Raw genomic sequence first — 23,114 nt, 5'->3', positions numbered from 1 at the left:
GGGGATTCCCAACGCCTAGGGAATTAGAGATGGTACTAATCTTCTGCACAGCAAAATCTCCATTTGTGAGTTATTACTCTCAAATACTAGGAAATGTATTTACTTTAACCACAAGTTCATTTTACAAAATAAAGGAGTAGCAATGGATGCTGCAATCGCCAATACGTACACTAACAGTTTTAGGGCTATGGCAGCAAGAATATAGATTTAACAATGCCATCAACCACTTCCATAACAATGGTATTTTATAACAGATTTGATAAAGCCTGTTTTAAGGAAAGGGGATGAGACGGGCTGTTCTTTTGTAAACTACCTAATACAGTTGGCCATTTAAAGTTTAAAATCAAGTCAAAGGAATCTGTTCATTTTTTAGATGTCATTTTAGATGAGCATGGTCATGGCTTTGACACAGTGTATAGGAAGGATGTGTGCAAGTCCATGTATCTCCGTAGGACCAGATGCATTCATAGTTTAATTTTTAAAAACAATCCTAAATGATTATTGGCTAGGGTAAAGACACAAGAAACCTTTGAAACACAAATGGAAGTGACAAAAAATGTCTTGATTAGAGGCTATAGTGAAAGAGTTGAATGATAGTAAGGTATTTGATACTGAAAAGTACAGTTGTGTACCTACCATAAATGTAGATGTTAGAGTGTATTCACTGTTGCAGTCATTACATTTGGTTATCCTGCTGGCAGGCGACCCACAGTCGGCCCAAGTTCCAAAGTCTTGGTCCGGCGTCGGCTGCTGTCGCCTCTTCCCTGACGTCAATGTGCCAGGGGTATAAAAGTTGCAACAGAAGCAATTTTCTTCAGTTTTTCTTGCCCCAGTTGTCAGGTGCCCCCAGATTGGCATATTTTTATCTTTTCAGCATTCCTAACAACCATGCATATGTTACTATAAACATTTCCTCCATCTACAAGCAAATACACTACATAGGTTGTATAGAGTTGAGAAGTACAGAGTAGTCCCAGCAAAGAGGGGGATGGTGGGTGGGTAACCTGGACTGCATGAATACACTTGAACATCTACATTTATGGTAGGTACACTGTACTATACTCATAGGTGTTTCACTGTTGCAGTCATTACACTTGGGTAGAATCCCAAAGCTGAGGTTAGGTGGCTGGGTCTAGATTGGATTTGGTGAGGCTAACGAGCCCTGTAGAAATGCAGTGGCAAAGCCCGCTCTGGATTTGGATTAGAGAGGTAGGTGGTAGTGCTTTGTAAAAGTGTGCACTGAGCTCCAGGTTGCAGATTCTAATAGGTCTTTGGTTGGTACCCCTCTCAGGAAAGCTGCTGAAGTGGCTGCTGCTCTGGTAGAATGAGGCCTAATGCCCTTAGGCACAGATTTGCCATGTTTGCCATGTTGTGCATAACAGAAGCGGATGCAGTGTCCTATCTATTTCGAGATGGTCTGATTTGTAATAGGCTTTCCTAGTGATCCTGCAGCATAAGCTACAAACAGTTGCTCAGTTTTTCTGAAAGCTTTTGTTTTGTCCAAGTAAAATCGTAGCTGCCTGTGTATACCCAAAGCATGCAGATGTCTTTCCCCTTTATTCTGGGGATTTGGGTAGTAAGTAGGCAAATGAATGGTTTGGTTTAAGGCCACATTGGAGCCCATTTTTGGCATGAATGTTGTGTTTGTCCTAAGAGAAACCCTATCCTGATGACAAATGAGGAAAGGTTCCACAGCCATCAATGCCTGTAACTCAGACTCTTCTTGCTGAAGTTATTGCTAGGAGCAGAGCAGTTTTCCATGACATAATTTTAGATCAGCTGTGCTGGCTGGTTCAAATGGAGGCAGTGTTTTTCAAAAACAAAATTGAGGTCCCACGTAGGTACTGGTGCTCTCCTAGGGGGTCTTGCATTCTTTGCCCCTCTGAGGTACTGTCGTAGTAGAGGATGTGAAAAAATAGGAGGATCCGTATTGTAATGTGCTGAAATGGCAGAGGCATGGATTTTAATAGATGAAAAAGATGGGCCTTTGTCCAACATTTCAGTCAGGTATTGCAAAATCCGAGGTATATTGGGGACCAGTAGGTCGAGCCCTTGTGCCTGGTTCCAAGCACAGAATCTCTTCCATTTGTCTGCATAAGATTTCATAGTGCTGGGCCTCCTGGCTTCCAAAATTACATCCATAAACAGCTTTAGAGAGAGGTGCAGTCTGAGTGGCTACATTATCTGCCATGCTGCCAGGTTTAAGGTTCTGAATTGACTGTGCAGAATCGGATTGTTTTGCTGCGTCAGAAAAGGAGGGAGTTGAGGTAGAGGCCAAGGTGGGCCTTGGGACAGTTTTTAGGATTGGGGACCAGTGCTGGTGTGGCCAGTCTGGTGCAATCAGTATCATTTTTGGCCGCTCGTCTGACTTTTAGAAGCACCTTGGTGAGGAGAGGCATTCTCGTCAGGTTTTTCCAGCTAAATGATAGGGCATTCACTTTCCATTCTTGAGAGTGATAAGTCCTTGTGCAAAATTTCTGTATTTGGCAATTGTGAGGGGAGGCAAAAAGATATCTGGGCATCCATTTCCTTATGTTGAACACTTGTGGATTTAGCTTCCATTCGTGAGGATCCATGAGATTTCTGGTTAGTCTGCCAGTGTATTTTTTGTTCTTGGCAGGGATTGTGCCTGCAAATGTACCTGGTAGGTCAGTGATGTCTTCCACAAAGTCTGGCTTGTCTGCATAGAGCTGTGATATTTGTCAGTCTTTATTAGTAGTCGTCTTGGATGTATTAGGTCCTTGAAGGCTGTCAGGGCATTCTGTACAGCTAGCATCTCTTTTTGATTGATGTGAAGATGCATTTGTTCCTTGGGCCACCTGCCCTGAATACATTTTCCTGCCATATGTGCTCCCCAGGCATAATCCGATGCATCCATTGTTATTGTCTGCCTGGCTGTAGGTGAAAGGCTATCCCTTGTTGTGGTGACAGGCCTGGGACTACCATCGAAACTCCTGTTGTAGGCAGGGAATTAAGGTTATGATTGTCTCTAGGCTGTGACAATGCTGAGTCCAAACACTTTTCAGATACCGTTGTAGTTTCCTCATATGCAGTTTTGCATATGGAAATAGTAGAATGCAGGATGCCATGAAACCCAGGGCCTGCAGAATTTTTCTTGCAGGGAGCTGGGTCTTTGTTGCCATCATTTGAAAGTAATGAGTCAGTTGCCCGTGTCTGGCGTGAGATAAGCCATCTGGGCAGCTGTATTTAAGCTTGCACCCAGGAATATCTCTTGAGAGGGCACTAGTTTTGATTTATTTTCATTTACTGTGTACCCTAGGCAAATTATCAATCTTTTTACAAACACCAGGTGCTTTAGAAGAATGTCCTTGCTTTCTGCTTGAATAAGGTAGTCGTCCAAGTAGGGATATATTTGAATCCCTTTTTGTCTGCAAAATGCAATTACTGGTGCCAGGCATTTAGTGAAGACCCTGGGCGAGGTAGACAAGCCAAAGGGCAGTGCAGGGAATTGGTAATTCATTGAGCCTGCTATAAATCTGAGGTATCTTCTGCACGATTGTCTGATTGGGACGTGCAGGTATGCCTCCTTGAGATCCAAAGTAACTAGCCAAACCTCCTTGCCCAGCATGGGCAGAAGTTGTAGTGTTAACATTTTGAATTTTGGAACATCCAGGAAAGTATTTAGGATTGACAGGTCCAGTATTGGTCTCCAGGCTTTGTCTTTTCTGGGTACGAAGAAAAGTCTCGAGTAAAATCCTTGTCCCTGTTCTTGTGGAAGTTTTTGAATTGCTCCCATATCCATAAGAGCAGCAATCTGTTTTTGTGCCTCTGCTCACATATCCATAAGAGCAGCAATCTGTTTTTGTGCCTCTGCTCATTGGTTTTGTGGCAGGTTTGGCATACCTTTTGGTTTTGGAAGCATGTGGAAGTGGAACCTGTACCCCTGAGAAACTATATTGAGCACCCATTGGTCTTGGGTGATCATGTGCCAATTTTTTGAGAAAAGTGCTAGCTTTCCCCCTAGGGGTGCTGTCAACTGGTAAGAGCTTGGCATTTGCAGAGGGAAGTCATTGTGACCGTTTCCTATAAGGTTGTGATTGGTCTCCTCCTTTGGGGGCTGAAGCACCCCATTATTTAGGTCTGTAGGAGCCTTGGGGCTGAGATCTGCCTCTTGGGCATCTGTATCTGCCTCTTCTGGTCTGACACTGGAAAGGACCAATTTTTTGAAGGCCAGTTTCTGCTAAATCTAGGTGGTTGAACCTGTAAGAAATCTTTCACCGTTTGCATTGACTTTGCTTTATCCTCCATTTTCTTTAACACCTCTTCTGCCTCAACACCAAACAAAGTATCATGCTGTAGTGGAGCATCCAATAATTTTACTTTAACATGGTCAGGTAAACTGTGTTCCTTCAACCAAGCACGTCTTCGAATTACTGAGCCTGTAACTGCAGTTCTACAAGAAGCCTCTAATGAATCAAAACCACATTGCAGAGTATGCTTTCCCACTTGTTCAACTGCATGCAATAAATCCTGCATTTCTTTACTGTCAGGATTTTCTATATTTGTAACCATTTTCTGCTTTAACAATGACATGAGATACTGTTGATATTTAAGCATGTGAAACTTGACAGTTTAAAGCTCTTACAGCTAAAGTAGCAGAAGTGTAAACCTTTTTCCCCCCATCTGTCCAAATCTCTGGCATCCCTATCTGAGGGGACAGGATTTTTGGCAGTGGAAGCTTTAACCCCTTTAGGACCCTGAGAAATTGTTTCTGGGTCTGCAGCGGGGTCTTTATAAAGGAATTTATGAGAGTCAGGGACCCTGTAGTACCAGTCTGGCTTTACTGGTGCAGGGGGTAAAGAAGGCTTTACTGGTGCAGGGGGTAAAGAATCTGGAGACAGACTGGATTCAGAAAAAACATCTACAATATCAAGCACAGGGGGACACAGCCAGGGGCCTGTGCTGAGGCAATAAAAGGAAATCCCTGAGCCTTTTTTTGGATTCTGAGTAATCCTGGCTCTCCCAATGGAAATGCTCCCCCATGGTGTACAGGGTTTCCCCAAAAGAATAATCCTCAGGCGGTGAGGCTGAAGGAATGGACTCTTCAGCATCAGAGTCCTCATAGGGAGGTAGGGAATAGCCCTGATCAGAGGAAGAATCAGAGGAAATGGAAACCTGATAAGAGGAATCATAATCAGTGTCTTGGCTAGGCCTTTTGTCAGGAGGGGGATGGGAGCCCCTGATTAAAAGTAATAAGGTCTTTGGCCATTTTAAGCATCTGTTTCTTTGGCATGGATGACTGTTCTGGAGAATGCTGTACTTTTTTCCTGGTCTTTAATGGTGTTTTTGACTTTGCCTTTGCTGCTGTAGTACCCTTAATTGTAAGCTGTGAAGGTCTGAACACACCCTCAGAAGCCGGTGCCTGCTCAGTGGCTCCGGACCCATATGAGGGTATAGTTTCCGTAGGCCCAATACCTTGAGTTTCCACAGGCCTCGGTGTCTCCACGTGGCTGTTGGTTGGGGCCTGTGGCTCTGAGGTAGCGGGTGTCAGGGGCTGTGAAAGCACCTCACTGAGAACCTGCGACTAGCCTAGAAGAGGCTTAGTCATCGGTTTTGGACCTCGGATGCCTCTGTCTCTGCACTTTTTATGCGTTGTTCCGACGGCATTATAGAATTAAATCTTCATCCAAAATAATGTAAAGCAAAATCAAACGGACGTTTAATAGTGGGTTTATTGAATCTAGCACAAAACCAACTAGTAATGTCGTGGTCAGGGCCTAGGCAAGAAATGCAGCAAGAGTGAAAGTCCTTATGAGGTATTTGCTTCCCACAAGAAATACTATTAACTTACTGACATCGGTCTGGAGCAAAAAAAAAGTTTCCCCAACGGGGTAATTAGCTTTATTGAAGACTTCAAGTTTTGAAATGCAATTTTGAAAATCTCAGGAGTCTGCCGACTGGCACTTGCGAACTGCTTTTGCTTCGGGCACCGTGCGGCAAGAAAGACTGAAGAAAATGGCATCTGCTGCAATTTTTATACCCCTGGAGCACTGACATCAGGGAAGAGGCGACCGCAACAGACACCGGACCAAGACTTTGGAACTCGGGCAGACTGCGTTGTCTCCTGCCAGCAGGATAACCCAAGTGTAATGACCAACAGTGAAACACGATGAACATATGGATACTCATATGGTGAGGCATGTAGTACAAGACAGAAGTCTATTGAAGACACAAATGACTTACTAATGTCTTTAAAACAATATCAAAGCACTGGCACATCTTGAAGCATGTTGAAAAGCTCAAGGATTTTTTTATAACTAAACTTGGGCTTCTCAGGCAAGATTGAATAACCTTAAAAAAAAAAAAAAAATGTGTTAAAGAGCAGAGAAACCAGTCAAAAATAAAGCAGTATGGTATATACCCTTGTGGGAGTTACACATACTGCAATTTGATTAGTGGGATAAGGCATGCAGCAACCCATTCCTGTTCCTCTAACTGAACTTATGATACGTCTGGCAGCAAGTACAGAGGACAGTACATCAAATCTGTCCATCTTTATTTTCCTATCATGAACTTGAGCAAGGCCACTTAACCAGGCAGTGTAGCAACTGGGAATTTGGGCCATTAATTCCCAATAGTATCATGGACTGCATACTTTGCAGCTTGGTAAGAAAACATGTCCCTATTCCTTTACACCCCCCCCCCCCCAATACACATTACAACAATCACAGTACTGTTTCTAGGTTACAAAACTTCAGTCTCATTAGCTTTGGTGGCTGTGGGTTTTAGTAAGTGTCATAACTGTATTAGTGATGTTTAGGGTACAAAGTTTCCTTTCTGCAGGGTTTCTTTTTCCTGCTCCCATTTCATTTTCAGTACATTTTCTCCCAGATGACTAGATGAAATTACATAAAGGATATTCTCTTGCTCATATACTCTTAAATTTGTCTGTCATCTGTGTAGGTTTTGCTCTTTGCATGGCTCTGCAGTTTACTGTCTGCCTTGTAATCTCTTGTGAAATGTGCATAGACAAAATGCTCCATTCACAGTATGTTGCACATGACTGCATTTTCCCCTCGCACAATGACAAGAAAGGCTTTGCACAAATTCAAGAATATCTGGTCGCCTATTTTCTCCACCAGTTCCCCAGTCTTGGGAAGCAGGGTATGTTAATGCACATTTTTAAGCCTTGCAGTGTACTTGTCAGCCCATTGTTTTCCCAGTACTGCACTGGAACTGCTGCATCACCTCGACTCCTGTGTTTCCTACTCTTCAGCCACATCTTAACTGCGCTCTCTGTTGCCACATCTTAACTGCGCTCTGTTGTGCTTAGTCTTCCTGTTGTATTCATGTCCGTTTTCCTTGCATAGCACTGCTTACCACATTTACATATGGAATGCATGTCTCAATGAACCCAAGGTGAGTTAAATCTACTGATTATTAGTGTTTAATTTCCTTTTGTCAGCGTTTCATTCTCTTTGCTTGCAGCTTGCAGGTTATCCACACGCTGCCTCACCTGTATTAAAGTGCTGGATTTTGTGTCTAGTGGATAAGGTGGGCCTACTTAATTTATCAATAGTACAAGATTTCAGACTAAATTGGAAATACAGACTTCGTATGTGTGCCTGGAGCTTCTACCCCATCACTGTTCTTTACTTCGATATAACTATAGCTATAATCACTGAGAAAAAGTCTGACTGGGAAATACAACTCCTTTAATGAATACCAATGACAGAAAGCTCTATGGTTGTATAGAAAATTACGAAAATGTGCAAAAACATTTATAACTGACATCAAGATTAAAGACGGATAATCCTAAAGTTGGTGTTTTATTCGGGATTCCTAAGCTTTCATAAAAACCCTGAAAGACAGCCATTTAGACAGACAGTATTTGCCCCTAACAATATATGTGAATGGATAGCTTTATACTTGGATGTTCTTAAAATACCTAGTACAAAAATTACCATCCCATTTAAGAGACTCTTGGAATCTTTTGGAAAAGCTGAACGATTTTCATAAAATCTATGATTACAGCCACTCCAATATAAAAATTGGAACCAGCGATGTGTGCTCCTTATACAATTATTCCACAAGATAAAAGGTGTAGAGATAAGGTAATATTTAACCAAGTATACCACTGTTTTCAAATTATCAAATATTTTTATACTGTGTGAAGGAAGTAGTGTTGGAGAATAAGTTTTTGTTTGATAACACCTATTATAAACTAGAAGTGTGGCTATGGGGGCAGTAGTGGCCCCAGCATTCGCCAGCCTTGTACTTGGATGGTGGGAGGCAAACGTATTAGCCACCAGTGAATTCTGTGTGTTTTTTTTTTTTTTTTAAATATAAAAAGATTTGTCGACTTTCTAAACTATGAACATTAGTCAAGAAGGGATTCGAGTTTATGAAGTAGTAAATCACATTTCTGATTTCCATCTACAATGGAATTTAATAGGAAAGTGGACAGTAAAATATATGGGAAGGAAAGGTTTGCCAATGGCTACCTGTATTTCAGGAGTGGGTATCCGAATTTATAAAACATCCCAAGGGGGCAATTCATTTGAGCCTCCAGGATGACCACCATAGGAAGATTATAAAAAATAGTAGTATTAAACATTATTTCTGTAAGGATAGAGGATATAATCTTGAATGTAAAGTGGCTGAAGTCAGTAATAAAAAAAAAGAGATGGTTTAAGCCTGCTGGGCAAAAAAAAGTGAACAAATACCATTTTAAATACATGGGTGACAATCCTGTTTTTATGCTAGATATGTCTGTAGATGGCTACCCTATTAACAATGAGATGTAAAAATTGGAAAGTTGAGAGAGGAATCCTGAAGTACTTAATACTGATAACCTTCCTGATTTTGCATACAAAAGGCATAACTGTATCAAAAATCTGCTACAGAGAAGACAGGAAAACTTTCTTATACTAATAAAAACAAAGAATGTACACCTGTGGTACATGCAATATATGTATGTAAGTTCATTTATGCAAGTCCTTATGTTGCCTTGGAGCATATGGATTCTCAATCTGTACTGTGTAGATACACATGCAAATTCAACTGGTGTGGTATATATCTCTATGAATGACCACATGCAGGCTGGTGGATAGAATCAAGGAACATTTGTACTCCAAGTCTAAAGACATTAATAATGCATTACACAAGCATTCAGAGGTTTCTAATAGTTGTAAGAAATTTGTTTTCAGTTTTACAACATGTTCCTAAAGACATGGAGTGGGGGTGGAGAATTATAAGAATAAACTAGAAAGTGTTGAGACCCAGTAGTAAATAAGACAGTGCTGATATGTCTCCTGGGTTGAATGAGTGCATTAATATTAAATGTTAAAGGAGAAGCGATGAAGTCAACAAAAACAAAAAACTTTTGATTAGTATTTTGTAATGGGCAGGCTATATTTACTTTTGTTGCTTTAAATTATTAAAATAGATTCTTCTGTATAAGTGACTGTGCAAGATTATTAGTTGCATGCTCTTTAAATACTGTGGTGTTTACGTTTTTATTAAATTGTTTTATGAAGTCATTTTATGACAAACATTTGATTAAAGGTTTTTGACTGCTCCACTGCCTAGTGGTTCTTAGGTTTTAGTTTATTTTTATCACTTGTTGTTCAGTCTTATAGTTTTGTTGGAAATTTGTCAGAAGAGGTGACAACTGCCTTTGGCCTCTTGAATGATCCAGTTCCTTTGTTTTACTATGAAAGGCATGGCTACACTGGAATCAGTGCAAGTTCTCTTGCAGTTTTGCAATAAAAGACAATGGCAAACAGCTTCACCATTTTTTTTTTATGGTAGCTGCGGAGCATCACCAGGGCCAACTGACCACATAAAAATTGTCAACAGTACCCAATACAGAAAACTGCAGATTTCAAAGGAATTTCCTCCTGCATGATGCATCTCACACAGACTAAAGTATGTGAGAAGTTGAGCTTAAACGTGGGCAGGCTTTCCCTTCCTTTAATTCCAAGGCAAAGAAATAAAAGTTTTAATGAAGTATGAGCGAGTCTGATACTGTACAGTTTTGTACCTACCATAAATGTAGATGTTAGCGTGTATACACTGCTGCAGTCATTACACTTGGGTTATCCTGCAGTCAGGAGGTTCCCCAGTCGGCCTGAGTTCCAAAGTCTTGGTCCGGCGTCGGTTGCTGTCGCCTCCTCCCTGATGTCTGTGTGGCAGGGGTATACAAGATGCAGCAGATGCCATTTTCTTCAGTTTTTCTTGTCCCAGATGTCAGGTGCCTCTAAATAGGTAGGCAATTCCAATTGCTAATAAAACATACATAAGAAAAGCAAAAAACAGCAACCAGCAAATACTCCCCATAGGTAGTAAGGGTAGAAGACATAGGTACGTACCAGCCAGTAAGAGGGGAAGGAGGGAGGGTAAACTGGACTGCAGCAGTGTATACACTAACATCTACATTTATGGTAGGTACAAAACTGTACTATGTTCATCGTGTTACACTGCTGCAGTCATTACACTTTGGTAGAATCCCAAAGCTGAGGTAGGGTGGCTAGTTCTATAAGTCATTAGGGGTGGCTATAAGGCCCTGCAGCGGCGAAGCCAGCTCTGGATTTAGAGTATAGAGGCAGATGGTAATGCTTGGTGAAGGTATGTACAGAACTCCAAGTTTCTGCTTCCAAAATATCCTTGGTAGGAACTCCCCTGAGGTAGGCAGTTGAAGTGGCTGTTGCCCTGGTAGAGTGAGATCTAATGCTGCTAGGTACAGGTTTTCCATGGTATGTGTAGCAGAAACGTATACCATGTCCTATCCATTTTGAAATGGTCCGTTTTGAAATAGCTTTTCCCTGTGCTAATGCAGCATATGCTACCAATAATTGCTCAGATTTTCTGAAAGCTTTGGTTTTGTCCAAGTAGATGCGTAACTGCCTGTGAATGTCCAGAGTGCAGTAGTCTCTCCCCTTTATTCTGTGGTTTAGATTAAAAAAGTTGGCAGGTGAATAGTTTGGTTTAGAGCCACACTGGATACCACCTTTGGCATAAACGTAGGGTTTTGTTCTTATGTCCTGGTGGAAAATGAGGAAAGGTTCCACTGCCATTAGTGCCTGTAATTCTGAAACTCTTCGTGCTGATGTTATTGCCAGGAGCAGAGCAGTTTTCCAAGAGATAAATTTTAATTTTGCGGTGTTAGCTGGCTCAAAAGGAGATAAAAGTTTTTCCAAATCAAAGTTGAGGTCCCAAGTTGGAGTAGGTGCTCTACGGGGCGGTCTTATGTTTTTAGCCCCTCTGAGGTACTGTTTTAACAGAGGATTAGAGAAAATTGGTGGATCCGTGTTGTAATGAGCAGAGATGGCAGAGGCGTGGATTTTGGATGAGGAGAGGCCTTTGTCCAGCATCTCAGTTAAGTATTGTAGTATCTGAGGAATGTTTGGGACAAGAGGGTCAAGGCTATGAGCTTGGTTCCAGGCACAGAATCTCTTCCATTTATCCGAATAGGCTTTCCTGGTACTAGGCCTTCTGGCCTCCAGAATGACATCCATAACAGCTTTGGAGAGAGGCATTGCTTGCTTGACTAAGGAATCTTCCATGCAGCTAGGTTTAAGGTCTTCAGCTGGCTGTGTAGTATTTGAGTGTTGTGCTGAGTCAGTAGATGTGGGATTTGAGGCAAAATCCAGGGTGGTTCTTGTGCCAAGCTTCTTAAGATTGGGTACCAGTGCTGGCGTGGCCAGTCTGGTGCAATCAGGATCATCTTTGGCTCTTGTCTGGCTTTTATGAGTACCTTTGGCAGGAGAGGTAGTGGTGGGAAAGCGTATACTTGTAGGTTCTCCCAGTTGAATGAGAGGGCATCCACTTTCCATGCTTGTGGATGGTAACTCCTTGTGCAGAATTATTGTAGCTGGCAGTTTATTGGGGATGCAAACAGATCTAGGTCTGGGCTCCACCATTTCTGTGTTATTCTGAATGTTTGTGGATTCAATTCCCATTCGTAGGGATCCATGATGCTTCTGCTTAAGTAGTCTGCCAGTGTGTTTCTCTCCTGGCAGGAATGTGCTTGCAGATGAACTTGAAGGTTTATAGCTGTGTTCCACAAGGTCATGGCTCATCTGCATAAGGTGTAGAAGTGAGTGCCCCCTTGCTTCTTTATGTACCACAACTGTGGTGGTGTCTGTCTTTAGCAGTAGTTGCCCTGAATGCAGCAGGTCCTTGAAAGCTATAAGGGCATTTTGTACAGCTAGCATCTCTTTTTGATTGATGTGAAGATGCCTTTGTTCCAAGGGCCATGTGATCTGAATACATTTGCCTGCCATGTGTGCTCCCCAGGCGTAATCCGATGCATCTGTTGTCAGTGTTTGCCTGGCTGTGGGTTGTGTAAAAGGCTGTCCCTTGTTGAGGTGACAAGCTTGAGCCCACCATTGAAACTCCTGTTGAAGGCAAGGGATTAGTGATAGAACTTGTTTCCAAACTTTGACAGTGTTGAGACCATACATTCTTTAGGTACCATTGTAGTTTCCTCATATGCAGTCTGGCATATGGAATTAGTAGTATGCAGGATGCCATGTAACCAAAGGCCTGCAGAATTCTTGCAGGGAGTTGGGTCTTTGTTGCCATCAATTGAAAGTATTGAGTCAGTTGTCCTTGTTTGTCTGGCGTAAGATAAGCCATATGGGCCGGTGTGTTCAAGCTGGCACCCAGGATTATAATCTCTTGTGAGGGCACTAGTTTTGACTTTTCGTTTACTGTGTACCCCAGGCAACTTAACTTTTTTACAAACGCCAGATGCTTTAGAAGAATGTCCTTGCTCTCTGCTTGAATCAGGCAGTCATCCAGGTACGGATAAATTTGAATCCCTTTGTCTGCAAAAGGAAATTCTGGTGCCAGGCACTTCGTGAAGACCCTGGGCGCAGTAGATAAGCCAAAGGGCAGTGCAGAGAATTGGTAGTGCATTGAACCAGCTAAGAATCTGAGGTATCTTCTGCAGTTTTGTCTGATGGGGACATGTAGGTATGCCTCCTTGAGGTCCAAAGTCATGAGCCAAGCTTTCTTGCCCAGCATGGGAAGAACCTGCTGTAGTGTTGAATTTTGGAACATCCAGGTAAGTGTTTAGAGATGAAAGATCCAGAATGGGCCTCCAGGTTTTGTCCTTTCTGGGTACCAAAAAGAGTCTCGAGTAAAATTGTCCTTGCTCCTGTGATGGTACCTTTTGAATAGCTCTCATATCCACGAGTGCTGTAATTGTTTTTGAGCCTCTGCCCATTGATTTGGTGGCAGACTTTGCATTCCTTTTAACCTTGGCAGTGTGAGAAAGTGGAACCTGTAACCTTGAAATACAATGCTGAGATCCCATTTGTCTTTGGTGATCACTTGCCAATTGTGGTAGAAGAGTGCCAGTTTTCCTCCCAAGGTGGCTGCCAAGAGGGATTGGTTTGGCAGCTGTAGTGGGAAGTCGTTGGATCTGCTTTTTATATGGTTGGGGCCTGTCTTCCCCTTCTTTCTGGCCTGATGCAACCCATTGTCAAGGCCTGTACGGACCTTGTGTTTGACCTCTACCTCTTGGACATCTATCTTCCCCTTTGAGATCTGTCTGTAATTGGAAAGGACCAATTCTTAGTTGGCCAGTTTCTGCTAAATCTAGGAGGCTGAACCTGCAAGAAATCCTTCACCGTTTGCATAGTTTTTGCCTTATCCTCCATTTTCTTTAATACCTCTTCTGCCTTAACTCCAAACACATCCTGCTGCAAAGGTGCATCCAATAATTTTGCTTTAACATGATCTGGTAACGTATGTTCTTTTAACCAAGCATGTCTTCTAATGACAGAGCCTGTAACTGCTGCTCTGCAGGAGGCCTCTAGAGAATCAAAACCACATTGCAAAGTATGCTTTCCCACTTGTTCAGCTGCATGCAATAAATCCTGCATTTCTTTAAAAGGCTCCAATTCTGGAAGCATTTTTTGTTTTAACTGAAACAGTAAAAATTGCTGATATTTTAGCATGTGAAACTGGCAATTTAAGGCTCTCATTGCTAAAGTTGGACGTATATACTTTCTTTCCCCATCTGTCTAATGCTCTGGAATCTGTCAGAGGGAACTGGATTCTTGGCTGAAGAGGCCTTAACTCCTTTGGGTCCCTGAGAAATAGTTTCAGGGTCAGCTACAGGGCTTTTATACAGAAATTTATGCGAGTCAGGGACTCTGTAGCATCTGTCAGGTTTAACGGGCTGGAGGTAAGGAATCAGGATTTAAGCTGGATTCAGTATACACATAATCCACAATATCCAACACTGGCGGAATAGCAAGGGGTCTGTTGAGATAATAAAAAGGAAGTCTCGGAGCCTTTTCTTGTTTTCTAAGTAATCCTGGCCTTCCCAGTGGAAATGCTCCCTCATGGTATGTAGGGTTTCCCCAAAGGAGTAGTCCTCAGGCAGTGAGGCTGATGGAATTGATTCCTCAGCATCAGAATCCTCATAAGGGGGTAAAGAGTATCCTAGGTCTGAGGAAGAATCAGAAGAGATGGACACCTGGTCGGATGAGTCTGCATCCTGTCTAGGCCTTTTATCAGGAGGTGGATGGGACCCCCTGATCAGAGTGATTAGGTCTTCGGCCATTTTGAGCATTTGCTTCTTAGGCATGGAGGCCTGTCCTGGAGAATGCTGTATTTGTTACTTTGATTTTAAAGGAGGCTTAAGACTTAGCTGAGGGTTTAATGCTTAACTGAGTAGGTCTGAAGACGCCCTCTGAAGCTGTGGGTTGCTCAGCTACTCTGGATCCCTCTGAAAGGTTAGTCTTGGTAGGCCGAATAACTTGTGCGTCCGAAGGCCCAGCCATCTCCACATGGGAGTCAGAGGTGGCCTGTGATTCTACAGAAGCTGTCAGGGGCTGCAAAGGCGCCTTGCTGAAAACCGGAGAACCGGCAACTGGCCTAGAAGAGGCTTCGTAGTCAGTTTTGGGCCTCGGATGCCTATCCTCGTCTTTGCACTTGTGTATTCCGGTCATCAGAAGTTCTGACGGCATGGTATAATTGAACTGTCTACCAAAATAATGTTGGGCAAAATCAAACCGACATTTAATAGTGCGCTTGTTAAACCTAGCACAAAACTGACAACCAGTGACGTTGTGGTTTGGGCCTAGGCATGGGATACAATAGGAATGGAAATCCTTATGAGGTATTTGCTTCCCACAAGAAATAGTTAACTTTTACTGACATCGGTCTGAGGCAAGAAAATGTTTCCCCAATGGGGTACTTATCTTTGTAGAAGACTTTGGTTCTGGATTTGGAATGAAAATCTCAGGAGAGGGCCAACTGGCACTTGCGAACTGCTTTTGCTTCGGGCACCGCGCGGCAAGAAAGACTGAAGAAAATGGCATCGGCTGCATCTTGTATAGATGTTAGTGTTACACTGCTGCAGTCATTACACTTGGGTTATCCTGCCGTCAGCCGGTATCCCAGTCGGCCTGAGTTCCAAAGTCTTGGTCCGGCATCGGTTGCTGTTGCCTCCTCCCTGACGTCAGTGCAACAGGGGTATACAAGATGCAGCCGACGCCATTTTCTTCATCCTACTGTAGGGAGAAAAGCAACCCAAGGATAGAGTTAAAAAGTAAACCTCCATCTTCTCCTGCAGTTTAATGACACATGGCACAAAAGACCTCACAGGTCTTGCAAATTATGTACTGCACTAGAACTTTTACGTTTAAAGCAGACACTTGCTGTGTATTAGCTTTGACAAGAAAGGTTAGTCTCAGACTGCTGCTGGAGAGCAGGAAAATGTGTGCTAGACAGTTATAATTATCTCAGATTGTTAATGCAAAGTCGGATACTGTTATCACCACAGTGATTTTACTTGTAATGTTTTGTAACAGTTACTGTTTGAAAATGCCCAAAGTTTAAGCTTACCGAGATTAAGGAAGGCATTTTCCAGGTCCCCTTTCACCTCCTTTTTGATGCTTTCCTCCATGTCATAAGGGCTGTAACAGTTGTACCTTTCAAATACTGCAAATCAAAGATAAAAAAAAAAAAAAGTTACTCATGCACAAAAACATGAAAACTTCCACAAGATTACGGAAGGATGGCTTTAGTCTGAAATGCACTTCACAATAAAAGTGACAATGTACTTAAGTAAACCACAAGGCCATGCTTTATGCCAGAAGCCCAAAAGACACAAACTACATGCCCTCCTTACACTCAAGGATATACACCTGTGAAATTACTGACATGGTTTAGAAAAGGTACCCTGACAGTGCTAGGTTTCAGTGCTTTTCACACTTCTAGACCAGTAGTTGCACAGACATGGGCCAAAGGGTGATCAAACAGGATGATGTGCTGGAGTTTCTCCATGTACAGATCACCACAGACAATCCTGTACCATATCCTAGCCAGCTATAGGTCACCCTTCATGGCCCAAAGCAGCCCACAATGCATACTTGGGCCTACCCTACTCAGGGGAGACTAACCCTGTATATAGACTAGGAATCCTACACTGCCTCAAATCTACAGGCAGAGATTCCTGGACTTCATAAATACAAACCACCACAGACTAAACATTCCCACTAGAAGCTCCAACATACCGGAGCTTGTGCTCAAAAATATGGGAGAACACTGCACCCCATCCCCCATTTCTTGTCCTCCCTGTAAGGACCGACCACAAAGTGGTCTCCTTTGAAATCAAAGAGCAACAATATAATCCCATTAAAATGGTTAGGAACTAATAAAAAGCTATGTTTGGCTTGAAATAAGTGGTTTGCCAAAATTCAATGCCCTTCCAAACACAGACAGCGTATGCTGAATTGCTCTCACTCTGTACAACCATGTTAATGGCTGCACATAGGCTACTGTGCCTGCTAGAAGCAAGGCCAAGACTAAACACCCTGTGGTATCCCAAATTAAACAGGATATTACAAAAAAAGAAAACAATTATGGTAAACATCAGGGGCAATTCTTAAAGTTAAAAACACTCTAACTAAATAGGCAATTAAGAGATAATTAGGTCAAGCAAAGCAGTTTGAAGTTAATATATCCTCCCAAGTGAAGGATAACCATAAAGCCTTCTTCAGTTATGTTGGGCAGCAGACAGCAATGTACTGAACTGGTGGGTTAATGGTACCACATTTACTAAGCCTGGTGACATAGCAAAGCAGTTAGTGGAGAAATTCAGTTCCAACTTTACTCCCTCTCACCCAGAACCACCCCCCAAGAAATACCCGCAAACCTAACCAAACTACAATTAGGGAGAGTATGTACTGGCTGCTCTTGAAGTCAAGAAGGACCCAATAACATTCCAAGATGCCTCCCAAACAGCCTAAAATATGAAATCGGAACCCCTCAAGTAGTCATTAACTACAAGTTTTTGCCACAAGAAAGGAGGCTGTCAACAGATCTGGAAACTACAGACCCATTAGTCTGATTAGTCTCATCTGCAACATCATGGAAAGAAAGGACATACGAGACTTCCAGACACTATTTATCCCAGGTTGGCTTTGTCATTGGAGGTAATGTCCACCAGCACCTTTGGTAAGGTCACCAAGGCCATGGATGAGGGGAAAGTGGTGCATACTACCTACATAGATTTGGCTAAAGCATTTGATACAATACCCCACGCGAGCATTGTCAAACTTGTGCAACTAGGAATAAACCCCTTAACATGCTGGATAGGACCCAGGTGGTTAGACTCAATGAGGTCACCTCCACAAAGAGGCCATCACCCAGGGCTCTGTGCTGCACCCACTTCTCAGATGTCAAAGGCCTCTGGCTAACCAAGTTCATACAGGACTACCAACTGGGAACCCCCCCCCCCCCCCAAGATGAGAACACCCTACAGGAAGATTAATGCAGACAAAACACTTGGTGCCAAAGCCATAGATTAAAACTCAATACCAAGAAATGTGTTACAGTACCTTTTGGGAAGATGGCCACCCTGGGTAACCATGTCAATAAAACAACCCTAAGTGTTGATTCAGTAGTCAGGGATCTTGGAACTCATGTAGATACAGGCCTTTGGCCAACATATATAAAAGACAGTAAAAAAAATCCTTCTGTGTTGCTCAACTTATAAGCAAGGGCTTGGCAACCAAGTCCAGAGAGAACATACCACAGTACTTGGCCCTCTGTCAAGTATAATGCTCTTTGGTATGTACCCAACCAGACACATGCAGCAACTGGAATGCCCACAAAGGTTCATTAAAAAAGACACAGGCAGTAAACAAAATCCTAAGCCGATTACCTCAAAACCCCATCTCTTTATGGAATATCATAAAGACAGGTGATGTTTGTCTGGCATACAAGATGCTCAGAATTCCTATTCTCTGGAACAGGCTCCCTATCCATGTGAAGCAGAGTTCCTCCCTATCCATGTGAAGCAGAGTTCCTCCCTATCCATGTGAAGCAGAGTTCCTCCCTATCCATGTGAAGCAGAGTTCCTCCCTATCCCTATTTAAGTGGAACTTGTACCAATGAATGAGTAATTGAAAATTCAGCCCTGGTCTGGTGCCCATGTATCGGACGGATAGAGGCAGTCAGTAAATCATCCAATACTTGTGGGTCACATTTGGATTGCACAGGTAGACTTATAAGGGCCCTAGCAGTAGCCTTGTACACACCTATGAACATGAGCGACATTGAGCCCAGCTCTCAAGTTCACCACGCACCAAGGATTCCAAGTAGATGGAATGAAGTACACTTGTAACAGACCAGTATTAAACAAAGTTAACTCTGTAGTAATTTTCAAATCACTTGTACCAGGCTAGCATTCATATTAACAATGAGACTGTAGTACATTTCAGTCACTTTTACATTTTTACATACCACTTTCTAAAATGCAAGACATTAACTTTGCTTGTACCTTTTTGCAGATGAGGTATGGCCCCCTCAGTCATAATGGTGATCCATTTTTGAACATCTGTTCCTTTCCTCTTGACTCCAGCTTCATACAACTCCTGGGTAAAGAACATACATGTTTTCAAACATTTGTCTGCTCTTGCTTCATCTACTTCATTTCAGCCTCAGCCTATAAATCTGGGCCAGCACAATTAAACATTCTCTAGATTGAAATGGTACCAACAAGTACTGTGAACGTGACAAGAGTATGAAGGAAAATCAGAACAGCTCTACAATTACAACACAAGCTGAAAGGGCATGGGGGTGGGGAGGACAAGCTACTGTAAGGCAATTTCTTACTTTTTCTTTGCATTATTTTTGAACTGCAATGCAACATGTGCAAAAGGCTTCAGTAATTTCGTACACATGCAATACTGCTTTTAAAAAGTTGAAAGTACCTCAACATTTGGAGACTTCAAAATTAAGACATTGCAAACACCTGTACTACAAATGGAATTCTGCACTGGGTATTTACCCCTGCACTACCCAAAAATGGGCGTCTACTCCTCACTTCCACACTTACCAACATGCCATATCAGAAGATTTGTCTCGGGCAGATGCAACAACTACTTTTCTAGCAAAGACTGGTATTCACCTTGCTCAGCAGCAGGTAAATGACACACAGACAGACACACACACACAGACACACACAGACACACACAGACACACACAGACACACACAGACACACACAGACACACACACACACACACAGACAGACACACAACACACAGACAGACACACACACACAGACACACACACAGACACACACACAGACACACACACACAGACACACACACACAGACACACACACACAGACACACACACACACAGACACACACACACAGACACACACACACAGACACACACACACAGACACACACACAGACACACACACAGACACACACACACAGACACACACACACAGACACACACACACAGACACACACACAGACACACACACACAGACACACACACACACAGACACACACACACACACACACACACACACACACACACACACAGACACGGCCCCATGAGGGTTTTGACCCCATATCAAAAATATCTTGACTAAGTACCTATTTTAATGCTCTCCATCTGTGCTATATCTTGTACTTAAAGATTTGATTTCACACTGCAAACATTGAAAGTCATCCAATACATAGTTTAAGTTGTCAGATAGTAGGCAAACTACACAAGTCACAAGTTTTACACAACGGCAAGACATTACTGATTTCTAAATTAACTTTTATATCTGCTGCAAACTAACGAACACAAGACTGTAAAAATGTTGTTTCACCAGTGATTTAAATTCTTAACAGCTGTATCAGAAAGCAGCAACTCTGGCTACACAAGTGCGGCAATTTAGCAGAAGATGCAGCCATGTGTGATCATCCTTTATTCTCCCCAACACTTACCAGCAAACTATATCCTTCAACCCAGTGAATATGCCATTACTGGCTCGTTAATGCCTTTTGTTAAATTGGTTTACAGAAATTCACTAGAAAAACCTCAGAAAATGGAAAAAAGTAAGACCTCTACTCCTGCCCCCCCAAGTAGTTTAACCAAATGCATTTCAATTTATTAAACCACAGAAGTAAAATGAAGAGTAATATATCAAGGCCTACCCTTGCATCCTGGTCAATTTTTTCAAAGTCGATTATAGAAATGTTTTCATCTCTTTTACCCTGCAAATTAAAAGGGATAAAAACAAATGTTACCATACAAGTCTCACAAAACATGTAACAGCATATAGCAAGCACAACCATCAGAACCAGCCTAAAAGCTTCATAAGCATTCCACATACACTTGTGAATGTTTTAGTATGTGGCATACAATACATGCACATTTTTTTGCACAACGTGCAGACATACATTCAAGTCTTATGATAAAGTCTGGATTAAGCAAAACCATTATACTTTAAAGGAATATCATTGTGGGACGATGCAGGAAAGTCTGGTGCGTCAAACCATCTGAAAAGTGATAGAATACAATTCTTAAGCCATAAGAAAAGAGGACCTCCAAGATGACTACACATTGAGTAACATCTTGTTTCTAGCTCTCCCAGTGTGAAAAACTCAAGAGGCAGCCAGTAGACTTGCGTTTATGGTTAAAGTTCAGTAACTGGCTAGTAAGTGCACTGCCTGGATGCCAGCAAGAGAAACAGAAGACCTGGAAAAAAAAAAAGTCAGCTACAGAAAGTGAGGAAGAAACACTGACTGGGGAAAGTTATGTAGCTGTTCAGCAAAAAGCAATGCAACCTTCTGACAGGACTTCCAGTAACCTACAGGAAGATACAAGACAACTGCGTACAGACCTGGTTAAAATAAACACTGAAGTACACCACCACAAACAAAGGGTTGGAAAAATGGAAGTAGCTTTAAACAGATATTCAGACTAGGGAAAAAAGGTCAAAATGAAAATGATGGCTGAAAAAGTACAGTTGTGTACACTTACCATAAATGTAGATGTTAGAGTGTATTCACTGTTGCAATTATTACATTTGGGTAATCTGCTGGCAGGTTGCCCTCAGTCAGCCTGAATTCCAAAGTCTTGGGTCCTGCGTCTGTTGCAGTCTTCTCTTCCAGGACGTCAGGTCGTCAGGGGTATAAAACATTTAGAATGACAGGGGGAATACACTAACATCTACATTTATGATAAGTGTACACAACTGTACTATGTTCTTAGTGTTTCACTGTTGCAGTCATTACATTTGGGTAGAATCCCAAAGCTATGGTTGGGAGGCTGGAGCTAAACAGCATTAGGTGAGGCTATAAGGCCCTGCAGCACTGCAGTGGCAAAGCCTGCCCTGGACTTAGAGAGGCAAATGGTAATGCATTGTAAAGGTGTGAACAGAACTCCAAGTAGCAGCCTCTAGAATGTCCTTGGTTGGTACTCCTTTGAGAAAGGCTGCTGAAGTAGCTGCAGCCCTGGAGTGAGACCTATTGCCCTTGGGCACAGGTTTGCCATGGTGTAAGTAGCCGAAACGGATGCAATGGCTTATCCACTTTGAAATGGTCTGCTTTGAAAACAGCCTTTCCTTCTGATCCTGCAGCATACGACAGTAGCAATTGCTCAGTTTTTCTTAGAGCTTTATTCCTGCTCAAGTAGAATCTTAGCTGTCTGCGTACATCCAAGGAATGCAGAATTCTCTCCCCTTTGTTCTGCGGATTTGGATAAAAGTTGGCAGAATTGTTTGGTTAAGAGCCACACTGGAATTTACCTTGGGCATAAAAGTAGGACTTGTCCTCAGAGACACCCTGTCTGGGTAAAATATGATAAAAGGCTCTACAGCCATGAGGGCCTGTAGCTCAAACTCTTCTTGCTGAAGTAATTGCTAGTAGCAGAGCTGTTTTCCATGATAAGAACTTTATATCAGTGGTAGCAGCTGGTTCAAATGGAGGCAGGGTGTGCTTTTCCATCACATAATTGAGGTTCAATGCAAGTAATAGTGATCTTCTAGGAGTCCTTAAAATTTTGGCTCCTCTAAGATACTGCTTTAGTAAAGTATGAGAAAAAATTGGTGGCTCTGTATTGTAATGAGCCGAAATGGCAGAGGCATGGATTTTGATTGATGAGAAAGCTAGGCCTTTGTCAAGCATCTAAGTATTGTAATATCTGGGGAATATGCAGGTTCTGCTGCATCAGTTCCTTGTGCTAGATTCCAAGCACAGAATCTCTTCCATTTGTCAGCATAAGATTTTCTAGTACTAGGCCTTCTGGCTTCCAAAATGACATCCATCACAGCTTTGCTGAGGTGTCATCTGTAGGATTACAGGATTAGCCATGCTGCCAGGTTCAGAGTCTGTAGTTGATTGTGCAGGATCTGATTGTTTTGCTGGGACAGTAGTTGTGGTTTTTGAGGCAAGGTCCAAGCTGGGTATCGAGACAAGTTCCTTAGGATTGGGCACCAGTATTGGCGGGGCCAGTCCGGGGCAATTTATATCATCTTTGGCTTCTCTTGTCTGACTTTTAGGATGACCTTGGGTAGAAGAGGCAAGAAGGAGGAAAGGCGTAAACCGATAGGCTTTTCCAACTGAAGGATAAGGCATCCACTTTCCATGCTTGTCTGTGATAAGTCCTTGTGCAGAATCTTATTCAGTTGATAATTTTGAGGAGAGGCAAATAGGTCTATGTTTGGGCTCCCCTATTTCAATGCTATCATGCTGAAGACTTGTGGATTTAGTTTCCACTAGTGAGGATCCATAAGGTTTCTGCTTAGTCTGCCAGAGTGTTGTTTTCCTGGCAGGAATTTAGCTTGAAGATTTATTTGGTAGGTCAAAGCTGTGTCCCACAGTGCCATGGCTAGTCT

At 42.5% G+C, this 23,114-nt stretch overlaps 1 protein-coding gene across 1 annotated transcript in view; it reads right to left on the bottom strand.

The window, feature by feature from the left end:
* ANXA2 (annexin A2) overlaps nucleotides 1-23,114 on the bottom strand; it is a 301,172-nt gene that overhangs the window by 187,586 nt on the left and 90,472 nt on the right. The window contains exons 6-8 of the mRNA XM_044076313.1: nucleotides 20,431-20,490; nucleotides 18,770-18,863; nucleotides 15,829-15,924 (exon numbers count right to left, since the gene is read on the bottom strand). Coding sequence (XP_043932248.1) covers nucleotides 15,829-15,924; nucleotides 18,770-18,863; nucleotides 20,431-20,490 — 250 coding nt within the window. The remainder of the gene's footprint in view (nucleotides 1-15,828; nucleotides 15,925-18,769; nucleotides 18,864-20,430; nucleotides 20,491-23,114) is intronic.

The sequence above is a fragment of the Protopterus annectens genome, chromosome 7.part0, assembly GCF_019279795.1.
Source record: "Protopterus annectens isolate FY-2018-M chromosome 7.part0, PAN1.0, whole genome shotgun sequence".
Taxonomy (NCBI): domain Eukaryota; kingdom Metazoa; phylum Chordata; order Ceratodontiformes; family Protopteridae; genus Protopterus; species Protopterus annectens.
Note: the sequence above shows the minus strand (reverse complement) of the source record. Positions and strands in the feature narration are given on the sequence as shown.